Source organism: Haematobia irritans, chromosome 1 (genome assembly GCF_050003625.1).
Source record: "Haematobia irritans isolate KBUSLIRL chromosome 1, ASM5000362v1, whole genome shotgun sequence".
In the NCBI taxonomy this organism is placed as follows: Eukaryota; Metazoa; Arthropoda; class Insecta; order Diptera; family Muscidae; genus Haematobia; species Haematobia irritans.
In genome coordinates, this window is record NC_134397.1 from 175,285,514 (window position 1) to 175,301,357 (window position 15,844).

Sequence of the window (15,844 nt, forward strand, 5' to 3'; positions counted from 1 at the left end):
TCACAATTTTATTTCTATAAAAAATTTTTAAAAAATTTTATTTCCATAGAAATTTTTGTGAAAATTTTATTCGTAGGGAATATTTGGTCAAAATTTCATTTCTATAGAACATTTTGTCAATTTTTTTTTTCTTCAGAAAATTTTGTCAAAATTCTTTTTTCTATAGAAAATTTTGTCAAATATTATTTCGTTAGAAAATTTTGACAAAATTTTATTGCTATAGAAAATTTTGTCAAAATTTTATTTCTATACAAAATTTTGTCAAAATATTATTTCTATAGAAAATTTAGTCAAAATTTTATTTCTATAGAAAATTTAGTCAAAATTTTATTTCTATAGAAATTTTTGTGATTTTTTTTATTGAAAATTTTGTCAAATTTTTTTTTTATAGACAATTTTGTCAAAATATTTCTATGCTTAGAGAAACGTTTGACAAAATTTATTTCTAGAGAAGGTTAGGTTAGGTTAAGTGGCAGCCCGATGTATCAGGCTCACTTAGACTATTCAGTCCATTGTGATACCACATTGGTGAACTTCTCTCTTATCACTGAGTGCTGCCCGATTCCATGTTAAGCTCAGTGACAATGGACCTCCTTTTTATAGCCGAGTCCGAACAGCGTTCCACATTGCAGTGAAACCACTTAGAGAAGCTTTGAAACACTCAGAAATGTCACCAACATTACTGAGGTGGGATAATCCACCGCTGAAAAACTTTTTGGTGCTCGGTCGAAGCAGGAATCGAACCCACGACCTTGTGTAGACAAGGCGGGCATTCTAACCATTGCACCACGGTGGCTAGAGAAAAAATTTGTCAAAATTTTATTCCTAGAGAAAATATTGTCAAAATTTTATTCTACGAAACTTTACTATTCCTAGAGAAGTGTTTTTATTCCTAGAGAAAATTTTGTCAAAGTTTTATTCTGGGAATCGTTTGTCAAAATTTTATTCTAGACAAACTTTTATCAAAATTGAATTCCTAAAGAAAATTTTGTCAAAATTATATTCCTAGAGAAACTTTTGTCAAAATTTTATTCCTAGAGAATCATTTGTTAGCATGTTTTTCTTGATAAACGAGTTTAATTTTAATTGAATTTAAAATAGAATTTTTGGATGTAAATTAAAAGTAAGCACATAGAAACAATGTTTCTATTGTTAAATTCTATTCCATCATAGACGATTTCCTCGTCCATATATAGATCTTCCCTACTTGTTTGCGTGCAAACACCGTGTTGAAATCAAAATTCTCGCCTCAACATATGATCACTTTTACATATTCCTTTCTTCGTGACAATATTGGCAATCTGTCTCTAATCCTTTCATGTCATTTGCGATTTCACCAATAAATTCTGTTATAAGCTTTAAAATTTTCGAGTGCCTCTTAAAGGATAAACATCAAAACCAGACGATGCTCATATTTTTCCAAGCAATTTGATTTGTAATAGAAAAAAAAACGAAATGTAAAGGTTTGATATTCACATTCGTAGAAAACAAATGGCTGTTTCAGAGGAATGTTCATGACAGCCAGTCATAAAAAATTTCAAATAAAGGAAATGAATGAACCCCCTGCAAAAATGGCATCTCAGGGGATAGGTAAATGAATTGAGCGAAGAAAGTATGAATGGGATATTGAATGTTTGTGGATATTTTAAGATGAATTGAGTGATATTCTGGTATTGAAGGATTTATTTTTAAATTTCCAAATAAATAAATAAACACCTTCTTGGGGACATATGTATGTACTTAACAAAAAAGGACACCCACACCACGATGTAGCACTCATTCAGTTTAATTTAAAAGCACTTTGAAAACAGGATACAGGGGATATACTTGATACTCCTTCCATAGCATAAATACATTTGCCACTTCCTCTAATAAAAATAAAATACAACAACAACACCAAAAACGACAACTCTCATCATTCTTGTTTTGTTTGATTTATTTTTATTGCTCTTTGAAGGCAAAAGTCTATTAGGAGATGAGACAGAAAAAAGAGACAAATAAACCCGCCACCAACATCCAACTTTAATCCATCCTTGTTCTAATTCCTGCATTGGAGCCATATGCATTTTCTCAGCTTCCTGTTCCTGTTTGGATGGGGGTGTTGTCGCTTTTTATATGATTTTGTTTTTTTTTTTTTTTTTTGCATAGTCTATTTTCTACTAAAACATCATATTTCATCCTTTGGAAATGTGTTGAGACCATATTTTTTCCAAATATTTTCTCTTGTGATGCGTTTCCTTCACCCGTATATTCGAGAAAGTCTCTGTGTGGGTATTTGTATTTTTTATTTTTTTCATTGCATTCTGGCAGCAAAAGTTTTTAGACTGTGTGTCAATAGTGTTATGCAAATACTGACAAGGCTCAAGTATATGGGTATGGTTATTTATATGCTTTCCCCATCCGCTTCTCATCTCACACAGATTTGAAAAGGATGAACTCTATCAAAGTCAGCAGTATTTTTTTTTTTGTGTTCCTGTATGCATTTCATCGTGGTTCATGGTATCGTATCTCTTCTATAGAATCTTTGATTGTATTCCATTATTGACTGACTTTCTAGCCGACCCACCGACCGAGAAAGATCCATGAACATAGGATGGGACAGGCGGACGGACGGACGGTCGGACGGACGGACAGTCGGCTGACAACCTCAGTGTTGGCACTTGGTTTAATGTCATTGGTCTTTTGAGGAAATAAAATTGCATGAATTGCTTATTTGCATATAGGTCCTTGCAATTGCAATAATGGTTGGGGTGACAACAAATAAAACAAAAAAAAAAAAAAACAGAATTTTTTCTATTTATTTATTCATTGCTAGCTGAATGGCTTCAAGTGGTCAGGGAGATATTTGTTATTGGACACTGATGATGATGTCGGTCTCATAAATTAGCCACTAGTTATTGTAGAGCAAATAATGCCTCAGCCTAAAAGTAGAAAGGGCAATAACTTCTCAATTATTAGGAGAGGGCTTTTGACTATGGCCGTAATAATGACAGAGCCCTTCAGAAATGAAAATTAATAGGAGCGGCATAGAGTTGAACATAATTTAAGCTAACGACATAGTAAGGTAGCAGGGTAGCTGATATTTAATGTAACAAAATAAAGCGCTATATTTTATAATTTCTTTTGTTTGTCAGCCCGTGTGTAACACATCGAAATATCCATTTCCGATTATATGAAGTTTGAAGGCAAAAGTCTATTAGGAGATGAGAAAAAAGAGACAAATAAACCCGCCACCAACATTTAACTTTAAGCCATCCTTGTTCTAATTCCTGCATTGGAGCCATATGCATTTTCTCAGCTTCCTGTTCCTGTTTGGATGGGGGTGTTGTCGCTTTTTATATGATTTTGTTTTTTTTTTTTTTGGCATAGTCTATTTTTATTTTTGGCATAGTCATATTTCATCCCTTGGAAATGTGTTGAGACCATATTTTTTCCAAATATTTTCTCTTGTGATGCGTTTCCTTCACCCGTATATTCGAGAAAGTCTCTGTCTCAGCCCGTGTGTAACACATCGAAATATCCATTTCCGATTATATGAAGTGTATATATTCTTGATCCGAGAGAAATTCTACGCTACGGTGCTTCGATCCCATACATCGAATGGATACAAAGAGAAGGGGGCATCGTAGGAAAGCAAAACTGTGTCAAAACTAAGAAAAATGCGATGTTCGGCCACGATCGGACCAGTCCAGTGATATAAAAGGTGGTTGAATTGTAAGGGCCGATGTTGAATGTGAACCACACTTAAGCGCCAATTTTTTCCGAATTTTATTTGACATTTCTCTATTTCAGACTTGAAACCATTTAGAGAAGTTTCAAAGCTTCTCTAAGTGGTTTCACTGCAATGTGAATAAAAAGGAGGTCCCTTGTCATTGAGCTTAACATGGAATCAGACAGCACTCAGTGATAAGAGAGAAGTTCACCAATGTGGTATCACAATGGACTGAATAGTCTAAGTGAGCCTGATACATCGGGCTGCCACCTAACCTAACCTATTTCGTACCTACTCAATTTGAACCATGGAGAGATACACAATCCAACAACGTGTTAAATGGTTCCACGAAATGGCAACAGTGGATGATCAATTTTCGAAGAAAATCATCTTCAGTGATAAGGCACATTTTCACCTCAGTGGATTCGTCAATAAATAGAATTGCCGCATTTGGGCGAATGAGAATCAAAGAGTGATTGTCGAAAAACCAATGCATCCATAAAGAGTGACTGTTTGGTGCAGTTTATGGGCTGGCGGCATCATCGGGCCGTATTTTTTCCAAAATGAGGCCGTCAGGCAGTTACTGTGAACGATGTTCGCTATCGTGATGTGATAACGAACTTTTTATGGCCCGAATTGGAAGATATGGATGTGGACGATATGTGGTTTCAGCAGGACGGTGCCACTTGCCACACAGCTAAAGAAACAATGGCTCTTTTGCGCAACAAATTCAATGGCCGTGTTATCTCACGTAATGGCAATGTCATCTGGCCGCCAAGATCATGTGATTTGACACCGTTGGACTTTTTTCTTTGGGGTTATTTGAAAGAGAAGGTGCACGTCGATAAGCCAGCAACAATTCAAGAGCTCAAGGATGAGATAATTCGGCACATTAACGGCATAGAACCCCCATTATGCCTCAGCGTCGTCGAAAATTTGGACCATCGGATGAAGGTGTGCCACCGAGGTCGTGGCGCCCATTTGGCCGTTACTTTATCCCATACATAATTGAGTGATACCAATATATCATAATAAAATAAAACACCATTCATGCAGATGATGCCGCCAGCCCATAAACCGCACCAAACAAGCACTCTTTGTGTGTGCATTGGTTTTTAGACAATCACTCTTGGATTCTCATTCGTCCAAAAGCGGCAATTCTGTTTATTCACGAATCCACTGAGGTGAAAATGTGCCTCATCACAAGGGATCCGGAGCGGAGCGGAGCAAGCCCTTTTTTTGCCGGAGCGGGAGCGGCATTTCTAAAATCCGGAGCGGAGCGGGAGCGGAGCGGTTTCCAAATGAAAAACCGCTCCGCTCCGAATAAAATATTACTTGAATGAAATGTGTAACTTTGAAGTTACACTGTGTAGGTAATTTCAAATATAGCTAGTACTTAGCGTAGTGTGAGTAAACGTTTAAAATGTACGATATGTATTTTTGTACGTACGTACATTGGGGAAAACACAAAGTGTTTTTTTAGTAATTGTTTTCAAAAACGGCAAATGTCAAAATATATCTCTAGTATGTGTTGTAAAAGTAACAACAGTACTTTCGATCTATTTCATCCCGTATTACTACTAAGATGTTTGTAATGAACGTCAAATAAATGCAATTAAACGATCTTATTTATATTTAATGTTTTAGTTTTCTACACTGAAAAAAATATTATCGTGAAGTCAAAGATATCATGTCCTTAGAATAAGAATGCAAATTTTGCTTAACATGGACGACGCATTTCTCTAAAATAAAGTTTTTTTTCCTCGTCCAAAAGTCAATAAACTTTTGAATGAAGTTGTAATGTCCTTATAATTAAGTGATTTTACTTAAAAATGTGTATCATAACATGAAAGATAAATTTTTTGAGGTAAGGTCAACGTGACTTTAATAATTAAGAAAATTTCTTTTTTTTTTTCAGTGTAAGGACATTCACATTTGCTTACTATTGTACTATATCCTAGCATTCTCTTAGGAGCCACCGTGGTGCAATGGTTAGCATGCCCGCCTTGCATACACAAGGTCGTGGGTTCGATTCCTGCTTCGACCGAACACCAAATAGTTTTTCAGCGGTGGATTATCCCACCTCAGTAATGCTGGTGACATTTCTGAGGGTTTCAAAGCTTCTCTAAGTGGTTTCACTGCAATGTGGAACGCCGTGCGGACTCGGCTATAAAAAGGAGGTCCCTTGTCATTGAGCTTAACATGGAATCGGGCAGCACTCAGTGATAATAGAGAAGTTCACCAATGTGGTATCACAATGGACTGAATAGTCTAAGTGAGCCCGATACATAGGGCTGCCACATAACCTAACCTAACCTAACCTAGCATTCTCTTACTTCTGATATTAGTTCTCGAGAATTTAATTAAAATTATGGATAGTTTCAATTTTGGTTGAAAAATGTGCGCATATACATTTATTTTAATTTTTTTCTCACATTGAAAAATAATGACTTATCTACTTTTTTTGAGAACGAACATTTCTTAAAAACGCTGTTCGAAAATATATTTTTACAATAAAGGGGAAAAAAGCGAAATTAGGTAACACTAGATCTGAGTAAGAATATTCGTAGGTATACCACGGACTGATTTCGATGGAGGTTGTTGCAAACAGAAACATAAACATACACACACATTACAAATATAACAAAACCTCTTCTCTATGTCTGTTGCAAAACAAAAAAACTTTCGGAGAGTAGTTACTTCTACTCTGAGTATGACTTTCAATTCCAATCAGCATTGCCGTTTTGGTCCGATCGAACCAAAATTGGTCCAAAAGATTTCTAATTTTTAAATTTGGTCCGATGGTCGGACCAAACAGAATTTGGTCCATTTTGGCCCATTTTCATAAATCTGGTTTCTATCACATATTAAATAGTAGATTGTGCACCGCAAAGAATATTGTCGGGAGGCCAAATATTTCACATGCTTAAAATACGAATACGAATTTTGCTTAGAATAGAAGACGTATTTCTCTGAAATAAAGTTTTTTCCTTGTCTAAAAGTCTCTAAACTTTTCAATGAAGTCTGTTTGTCCTTATAGCTAAGTGATTCGACATAAAAATGTGTATCCTAACATGAATGAAAATTTCGTTTTAATGAAGTCAAAATGGATTTAATATTTCTGAAAAAATCTTCAAAATTAATAAAATGTTTCAACACATTGTTTTAAAGTCATTATACCCTAAACCACATAGTGGTTAAGGTGTAATAAGTTTGATCTGCCAAAAAATGTACCTATCAGAAATATTGATTTTAGGCCCCATAAAATATATACCGATCGACTCAGAATCACCTCCTGAGTCGATCTAGCGCTTGGTGTCCGTCCGTCCATCCGTCCGTCTGTCCATGTATTTGTTGTTCACAGGATTCCGTTCGCAATTATTAACTGATTTTGATGAAGTTTGGTACAGGGAGTTTTTTTTAGGCACAAGGACGAACGCTATTGAATTTGGAAGAAATCGGATCAAATTTAGATATAGCTCCCATATATATGTATTGCCCGATTTCGACAAATGGGATCACGTTGCACTTTTTTACTAACCGATCGTCGTCAAATTTAGCACAAAATAATCTTCTGTATCACCCTTTAAGTCTGAAAATTTCATCGAAATCGGTTCAGATTTAGATATAGGTCCCATATATGTGTATCGCCCATTTTGCCAAATTAGGTCATAAAACCCTTATTTATCAACCGATCTTACTCAAAGTTGGCTAAATGTAATCTTCTATAGCACTAACTATATGTGCAAAAAATCATCGAAATCGGTTCAGATTTAGCTATAGCTCCCATATATGTACCGCCCGATTTTTCTAAATAAAATAAAACTCAATTGAACAAATAATGCAATGTTTGTACTATAATTTTCTCGAAGAGGAGCGGAGCGATTTTTTTTCTCGGAGCGGAGCGGTTTTTTTTTCTCCGGAGCGGGAGCGGAGCGGAGCGAAAAAATGGACCGCTCCGGATCCCTGCTCATCACTGAAGATGATTTTCTTCGAAAATTGATCATCCACTGTTGCCATTTCTTGGAACCATTCTGCCCATTCACGACGTTTGGAATGGTCAAGAGGCTTTAGTTATTGAGCCAATTGCACATTATAAGGGTGTCATTGATGAATATTATGCATAACATAATATTCATCAATGACGAGCGTGAGAGGTGCAATTGTTGGGCACGACGACGAGTTGAGATGGACGGCTCTTCAGCCACACTGTCGCGAACAGCAGCAATATTTTCTGCAGTACGAGCTGTACGAGCATGCACTGGTGTCCTCACATCTTCTACGGCTTGCTCGAATTTTTCCGCGATTTTTGCGATTGTTCGCACATTTGGACGATCAAATTGACCAAAAAAAATCACGAAGTGCATTTTGATTTGAACGCCCATTTTCATAATAAGTCTGGATAACTTTAACACGTTGTTGGATTATGTATCTCTCCATGGTTCAAATTGAGTAAGTCTGACATAGAGAAAAGTCAAATAAAATTCGGAAAAAGAAACTTGGCGTTTAGGTGTGGTTCACATTCAACATCGGCCCTTACAATTTAACCACCCTTTATATGGGCAAATATACACGGAAAATTGAAATCCTTTCGAGTACATCGAAATCTTAATTTCCTTTTGTGTTGCAATTAAAGACTTGTAATAGCAGTTATGTAGGGCATTGAAATTGTCCTTTTGCAGACCTTCAAAACCTATTCTAAATTCATTTATGAAATCTACCATTACCATTCTCCTCGCATCTCGAGCACCCTCTTTTGCATTTGTGTTGTGTTAATCTAATTTTTAAAGGCAATTTGAAAAAATGTCTAGATTTACTCTTCGATGTTTGTAATAATGATAATGTGAAATAAAGTAAAAACAAGTATATACGGCCGTAAGTTCGGCCAGGCCGAAGCTTATGTACCCTCCATCATGGATTGCGTAGAAACTTCTTCTAAACACTGCCATCCACAATCGAATTACTTAAGTTGCGGTAACGCTTGCCGATGGCAAGGTATCTTAAAACCTCCTAACACCAAGGTATCTTAAAACCTCCTAACACCATCTTCTAAATTGTATGTCCATACGTGGTATATATTAAATCAAAAAAAGATCGATCCAATACGTATATAATTCAGTTTGACAAAGTAGACATAAAATGTTGACAAAATTTTGTACAGAAATAAAATTTTAACAAAATTTTCTTTAGAAATAAAATTTTCACAAAATTTTCTATAGAAATAAAAATTTTGACAAAATTTTCTATAGAAAGAAAATTTTGACAAAAATTTCTACAGAAATAAAATTTTAACAAAATTTTCTATAGAAATAAACTTTTGACAAAATTTTCTATAGAAATAAAATCTTGGTCGATTATTTTTGACTCGAGTGGCACTATGATTATGAACCGAATAAAATTTGAACAAAATTTTCTATAGAAATAAAATTTTGACAAAATTTTCTATAGAAATAAAATTTTGACAATGATGAAAATTTTATTATGAACCGAATAAAATTTTAACAAAATTTTCTCTAGAAATAAAATTTTGACAACATTTTCTATAGAAATAAAATTTTGGTAGATTAGTTTTGGCTCTAGTGGCAACCATGATTATAAACCGATATGGACCAATTTTTGTGTGATTGGACCAATTTTGGTATGGTTGTTAGCGACCATATACTAACACCACGTTCCTACTTTGAACCGGATCGGATGAATTTTGCTCCTCCAAGAGGCTCCTGAGGTCAAATCTGGAAAACGTTTTATATGGGGGCTATATATAATTATGGACCGATATGGACCATGTTCCAAATTACAACCGGATTGGATGAAATTTGCTTCTCTTGGAGACTTCGCAAGCCAAATCTGGGGATCGGTTTATATGGGGGCTATATATAATTATGAACCGATGTGGACCAATTTTTGCACGGTTGTTAGAGACCATATACCAATATCATGTACCAAATTTCAGGCGGATCGGATAAAATTTGCTTCTCTTTAAGGCTCCGCAACCCAAATCTGGGGATCGGTTTATATGGGCACTATATATAATTATGGACCGATGTGGACCAATTTTTGCACGGTTGTTAGAGACCATATACCAACACCATGTACCAAATTTCAGCCGGATCGGATGAAATATGCTTCTCTTAGAGGCTCCACTAGCCAAATCTGGGGATCGGTTTATATGGGGGCTATATATAATTATGAACCGATGTGGACCAATTTTAGCACGGTTGTTAGAGACCATATACCAATATCATGTACCAAATTTCAGGCGGATCGGATAAAATTTGCTTCTCTTTGAGGCTCCGCAACCCAAATCTGGGGATCGGTTTATATGGGCACTATATATAATTATGGACCGATGTGGACCTATTTTTGCATGGTCTAACAACCATATACCAACATCATGTACCAAATTTCAGCCGGATCGGATGAAATTTTCTTCTCTTTGAGGCTCCGCAAGCCAAATCTGGGGGTCGGTATATATGGGGGCTATATATAATTAATGACCGATGTGGACCAATTTTTGCATGGTTGTTAGAGACTATATACCAACACCATATACCAAATTTCAGCCGGATCGGATGAAATATGCTTCTTTTAGAGGCTCCACAAGCCAAATCTCAGGGTCCCTTTATATGAGGGCTATACGTAAAAGTGGACCGATATGGCCCATTTTCAATACCATCCGACCTACATCGATAACAACTACTCGTGCCAAGTTTCAAGTCGATAGCTTGTTTCGTTCAGAAGTTAGCGTGATTTCAACAGACGGACGGACATGCTTAGATCGACTCAGAATTTCACCACGACCCAGAATATATATAATTTATGGGGTCTTAGAGCAATATTTCGATGTGTTACAAACGGAATGACAAAGTTAATATACCCCCATCCTATGGTGGAGGGTATAAAAAGGAACGCTGACATTTTTACTGTTAATGAGGATTTTTAATTTCAAGCCAATGTGGCGTGGCCCCTTGGGCGAATAGAAAATAAAAAACACACCGAATTTTGAAGAGAGGAGGGTTGGTTGCTTGCTAGCTTCCCAACATTGCTAGCTAGCGAATTAAATTTCCATCTCTATCGCTTTCAGTGCGTGTGTAATTTGAGCTACAAAATTTTTAGTATCAATTAAATTTAATTGTTTGTTATTAAAATCCTATCATGGCACAAATGTGGATAAGGATTTTATTGTTTTTGTTAATAACAATAATTACAAATAATAAAAATAATAATAACGAAAACAACAACAATGATTCTACTGATGATGAGAATGATATTGAATGACCCTGTTCTTCTTCTTCTTCTTCGAGGACTAAAAGCAAATGTCTATTTCCTATTTCCCTATCCCTTCCAGTTGTGTATGTACAATGGCACGTATGATTAACAGAGAATAAATTCAATTCAATTTGCTAATACGTATGGAGGCTATAACCCCCATTACCCCTCCATCGTTGCTTTAGGCAAGCAATTGGAGATGAAGGAATTAAATTTAAATGTCTTATGGTTCAGTCCCTCCCACTCCCTTAAGGATGGCTTCATTGACAACGTCTTTGACATTTGCAATTTTTCCATTTGTTTTCTTCGCTGTCTTCTCCACCCCATCCCTCACTGTAATGCCAAGTGCTCTTTCTCCCATAGTCCTGTTGAGAGTGAGAGAGGAGAGTATATTTTTTTTTATTTTGCTTTGCTATAGCAACCAACAAACAGATAAATTAAGATTATGTCTGTAATTTATTAACAAACCATAACAAAAGACATAGCATCTCAATAGAATTTTCATACTGGGATGAGCTTTTGGATTTTGCAAAACCAGAACAGACAAACAAACAAAGCCAGCTAGACAGACAAACAGCTGTAGAAGCAACCAACCATCCAACCAACGGAGTTATCCCAGGACATTCCCATATTGTTTGCGATAAAAATCCTATCAGAGACATAAAAATATTTAAGAAAATAAAAAAAAACGACCAAAATTCATATACAAAAGCATAGACAATGCCATCACACAACGGTCCAGGAATATTTCTTTAAAGGCAAATAAAACAGATTTTAAATTGGATTTCCCCCCTGTGAAGGACTTGTTGGCACCACAGACAGTGCAATGAGGTAGCACATTGACGGCTATCATTTAATCTCCAGTTAAGCTATGGACGATCTATATGTGACAATTGGTAAATGTGACTATGATTCGCTTGGGTCATATCTATAGATTTTCTGTGATTTCGTATATTTTCAGGATGGCAGGTATATAATGCAATAAAATAAAGCTTCATATTTTTTAATTTGTATACCCTAAACCACATAGTGGTCAGGGTATAATAAGTTTGATCGGCCAAAAAATGTGCCTACCAGAAATATTGATTTTACTCGACTCAGAATCACCTCCTGAGTCGATCTAGCGCTTGGTGTCCGTCCGTCTGTCCATGTATTTGTTGTTCACAGGATTCCGGTCGCAATTATGAATTTTGGATGAATTTTGGTACAGTGTGTTTTTTGGGTCCAAGGACGAACGCTATTGAATCACATTTAGATATAGCTCCCATATATATATGTATCGCCCGATTTCGACAAATGGAGTCACGTTGCGCTTTTTTACAAACCGATCGTCACCAAACTTTGCACATAGTAAACTTTTTCATCACCCTTTAAGTCTGCAAAATTTCATCGAAATCGGTTCAGATTTAGATATAGCTCCCATATATATGTATCGCCCGATTTTCCCAAATTTGGTCATAAAAACCTTATTTATTAAGCGATCTTACTCAAACTTGGCTTACTCTAATCTTTTATGGTACTGACAATATGTGTCAAAAATAATCGAAATCGGTTCAGATTTAGATATAGCTCCCATATATATGTATCGCCAGATTTTGCCAAATTGGGCCGTAAAACCCTTATTTATCAACCGATAGTACTCAAAGTTGGCTAAATATAATCTTCTATACCTCTAACTGTATGTGCGTAATTTCATCGAAATCGGTTCAGATTTAGATATAGCTCCCATATATATATGTATCGCCCGATTTTGCCAAATTTGGCCGTACAACCCTTTTTTATCAACCGATCGTAACCAAGGTTGGCTAAATGAAATCTTCTATAGTACTAACTGTATGTGAAAAATTTCATCGAAATCGGTTCAAATTTAGATATAGCTCCCATATATATGTATCGCCCGATTTTGAAACATTTGCCTCTAATAACCTTATTTTTGACCATAGAGGCCTCATTTATTAACTGATCGTACTCAAATTTTACACAAAGTGGCCTTCTGTGGTATCAATCATACCTGCAAAATATTATACAAATTGGTTCACATTTAGATATAGGTCCCATATATATGCATCGCTCAATTTTGTCATATTTGGCCATAATACTCTTATTTACTAACCTATGTTATTCAAATTTTAATCGTATTTAGACTTGCATGTGGCTCTTACATAAATCTATTGCCCTATTTGCAGAAATTTGGATTTATTACCCACAACTAATTGACCGATTTCCTCTTTTTATACCCTAAACCACATAGTGGTCAGGTATAGCACTAAATATGTGCAAAAAATCATCGAAATCGGTTCAGATTTATATATAGCTTCCATATATATGTATAGCCCGATTTTCGCAAATTTGGCCATAAAACGCTTATTTATTAACCGATCTTACTAAAAGTTGGCTAGATCCAGTCCTCTATAGTACTAACTATATGTGCAAAATTTCATCGAAATCGGTTCAAATTTAGATATAGCTCCCATATATGTATCGCCCGATTTTGAAAAATTCGCCCCTAATAACCTTATGTTTGACCATACAGGCCTCATATCGTGTTTGACCATACAGTCCTCATTTCGTTACTCAAATATTGCACAAGGTTACCTTTTGTGGTATTAATCAAACCCGCAAAATATTATGCAAATTGGTTCAGATTTAGATATAGCTTCCATATATATGCCTCGCTCGATTTTCCCAAATTTGGCCATAGTACTCTTATTTATTAACCAATGTTACTCAAATTTCAAATTTTGATGTACTAACCAATCGTACTTATACGTACTTGTAGCTCTTACATAAGAATATTGCTCGATTTTTACAAATTTGTATTTATTACCCACACTGATTTAGCGATTTTCTCTTTTTATACCCTCCACCATAGGATGGGGGGTATATTAACTTTGTCATTCCGTTTGTAACACATCGAAATATTGCTCTAAGACCCCATAAAGTATATATTCTGGGTCGTGGTGAAATTCTGAGTCGATCTAAGCATGTCCGTCCGTCTGTTGAAATTACGCTAACTTCCGAACGAAACAAGCCATCGACTTGAAACTTGGCACAAGTAGTTGTTATTAATATAGGTCAGATGGTATTGCAAATGGGCCATATCGGACAATTTTTACGTATAGCCCCCATATAAACCGACGCTCAGATTTGGCTTGCGGAGCCTCTTAGAGGAGCAAAATTCATTCGATCCGGTTGAAATTTGGTACATGGTGTTCGTATATGGTCTCTCACAACCATGCAAAAATTGATCCAAATCGGTCCATAATTATATATAGGTCCCATATAAACCGATTCCCAGATTTGGCTTGCGGAGCCTCTAAGAGAAGCAAATTTAATCCGATCCGGCTGAAATTTGGTGCATGGTGTAAGTATATGGTCCCTAACAACTATGCAGAAATTGGTCCACATCGGTCCATAATTATATAGAGCCCCCATATAAACCGATCCCCCGATCTGGCTTGCGGAGCCTCTAAGAGAAGCAAATTTCATCCGATCCGCCTGAAATTTGGTACATGGTGTTAGTATATGGTCTCTAACAACCATGCAAAAATTGGTTCACATCGGTACAAAATTGTATGTAGCCCTCACATAAACCGATCCCCAGATTTGAAATCCGGAGCCCCTTGGAAGAGCACAATTCACCCGATCCCGTTGAAATTTGGTACGTCGTCTTAGTATATGGTTTCTGATAACCATGCAAAAATTGGTCCATACCGGTCTTAATTATATAAAGGGTGATACGGTCAAAATTTGGTCAAGGGAAAACGCGTGTAAACGCGTGTAAATCGGTGAAATCGTTTATTTAAAAAATCAAATTAAATTTCTTTTTCAAGTTCAATTAGTATAAAATTCAGGAAAAATATTCAGTTAGGCTTTCGCTTTTCCAAATCCGAATTGTCGGGCCTCACGCTTGACACCTGCCATCAGATTTTGTACAGCCACCTTGTCCACCTTCTTCGCCGCAGAAAGCCAGTTTGCCTTGAACTGCTGCTCGTCCTTAGCAGTTTTTTTGGTCTTCTTTAGGTTCCGCTTGACAATAGCCCAAATTTCTCAATTGGGTGGAGCTCTGGCGTGTTGGGAGGGTTCTTGTTCTTGGGAACCACCTGCACGTTGTTGGCGGCGTACCACTCCATGGCCTTTTTACCGTAATGGCAAGATGCCAAATCCGGCCAAAACAGTACGGAACAACCGTGTTTCTTCAGGAAAGGCACCAGACGTTTATTCAAACACTCGTTCACGTAAATTTCTTGGTTGACAGTCCCGGAAGCTATAAAAATGCTGCTTTTCAAGCCACAGGTACAGATGGCTTGCCAAACCAGATATTTCTTTGCGAACTTTGACAGTCTTATGTGCTTGAAAATATCTGCTACCTTTCCCCTTCCTTTTGCCGTATAAAACTCCTGTCCCGGAAGCTGCTTGTAGTCGGCTTTGATGTAGGTTTCGTCGTCCATTACCACGCAGTCAAACTTCGGCAGCATCGTCGTGTACAGCCTCCGGGATCGCGCTTTGGCCGTCGTATTTTGTTTATCATCGCGATTTGGAGTCACTACGTTCTTGTAAGTCGATAGTCCGGCTCGATGCACGGTTGTAGACGATACACCCAGCTTATTTGCGGCATCTCGGAGAGAGAGGTTAGGGTTTCGCTTGAAACTACCGGCAACTCTCTTTGTCGTCTCAGCGGCTTCCGGTTTTCGATTTCCCCCCAATCCAGACTTCCTGGCTGTCGACAAACGTTCCCCAAACGCTTTAATTACATTTGTAACGGTTGAGTTGGCAACTTTTAGCGATTTTGCCAGCTTTGCGTGCGAGTAGCTCGGATTTTCGCGAGCAAAATTTTTAAACGCTGCTCTTCTTGCTTGGACG

General features: G+C 36.7%; 1 protein-coding gene across 1 annotated transcript in view; it reads right to left on the reverse strand.

The window, feature by feature from the left end:
- Positions 1-7,782: 7,782 nt before the first annotated feature.
- Positions 7,783-15,844, reverse strand: part of LOC142233278 (uncharacterized) — a 46,294-nt gene continuing 38,232 nt past the window's right edge. The window contains exons 3-5 of the mRNA XM_075304138.1: positions 11,576-11,630; positions 11,226-11,346; positions 7,783-8,001 (exon numbers count right to left, since the gene is read on the reverse strand). Of these exons, the coding sequence (XP_075160253.1) occupies positions 7,783-8,001; positions 11,226-11,346; positions 11,576-11,630 (395 nt within the window). The remainder of the gene's footprint in view (positions 8,002-11,225; positions 11,347-11,575; positions 11,631-15,844) is intronic.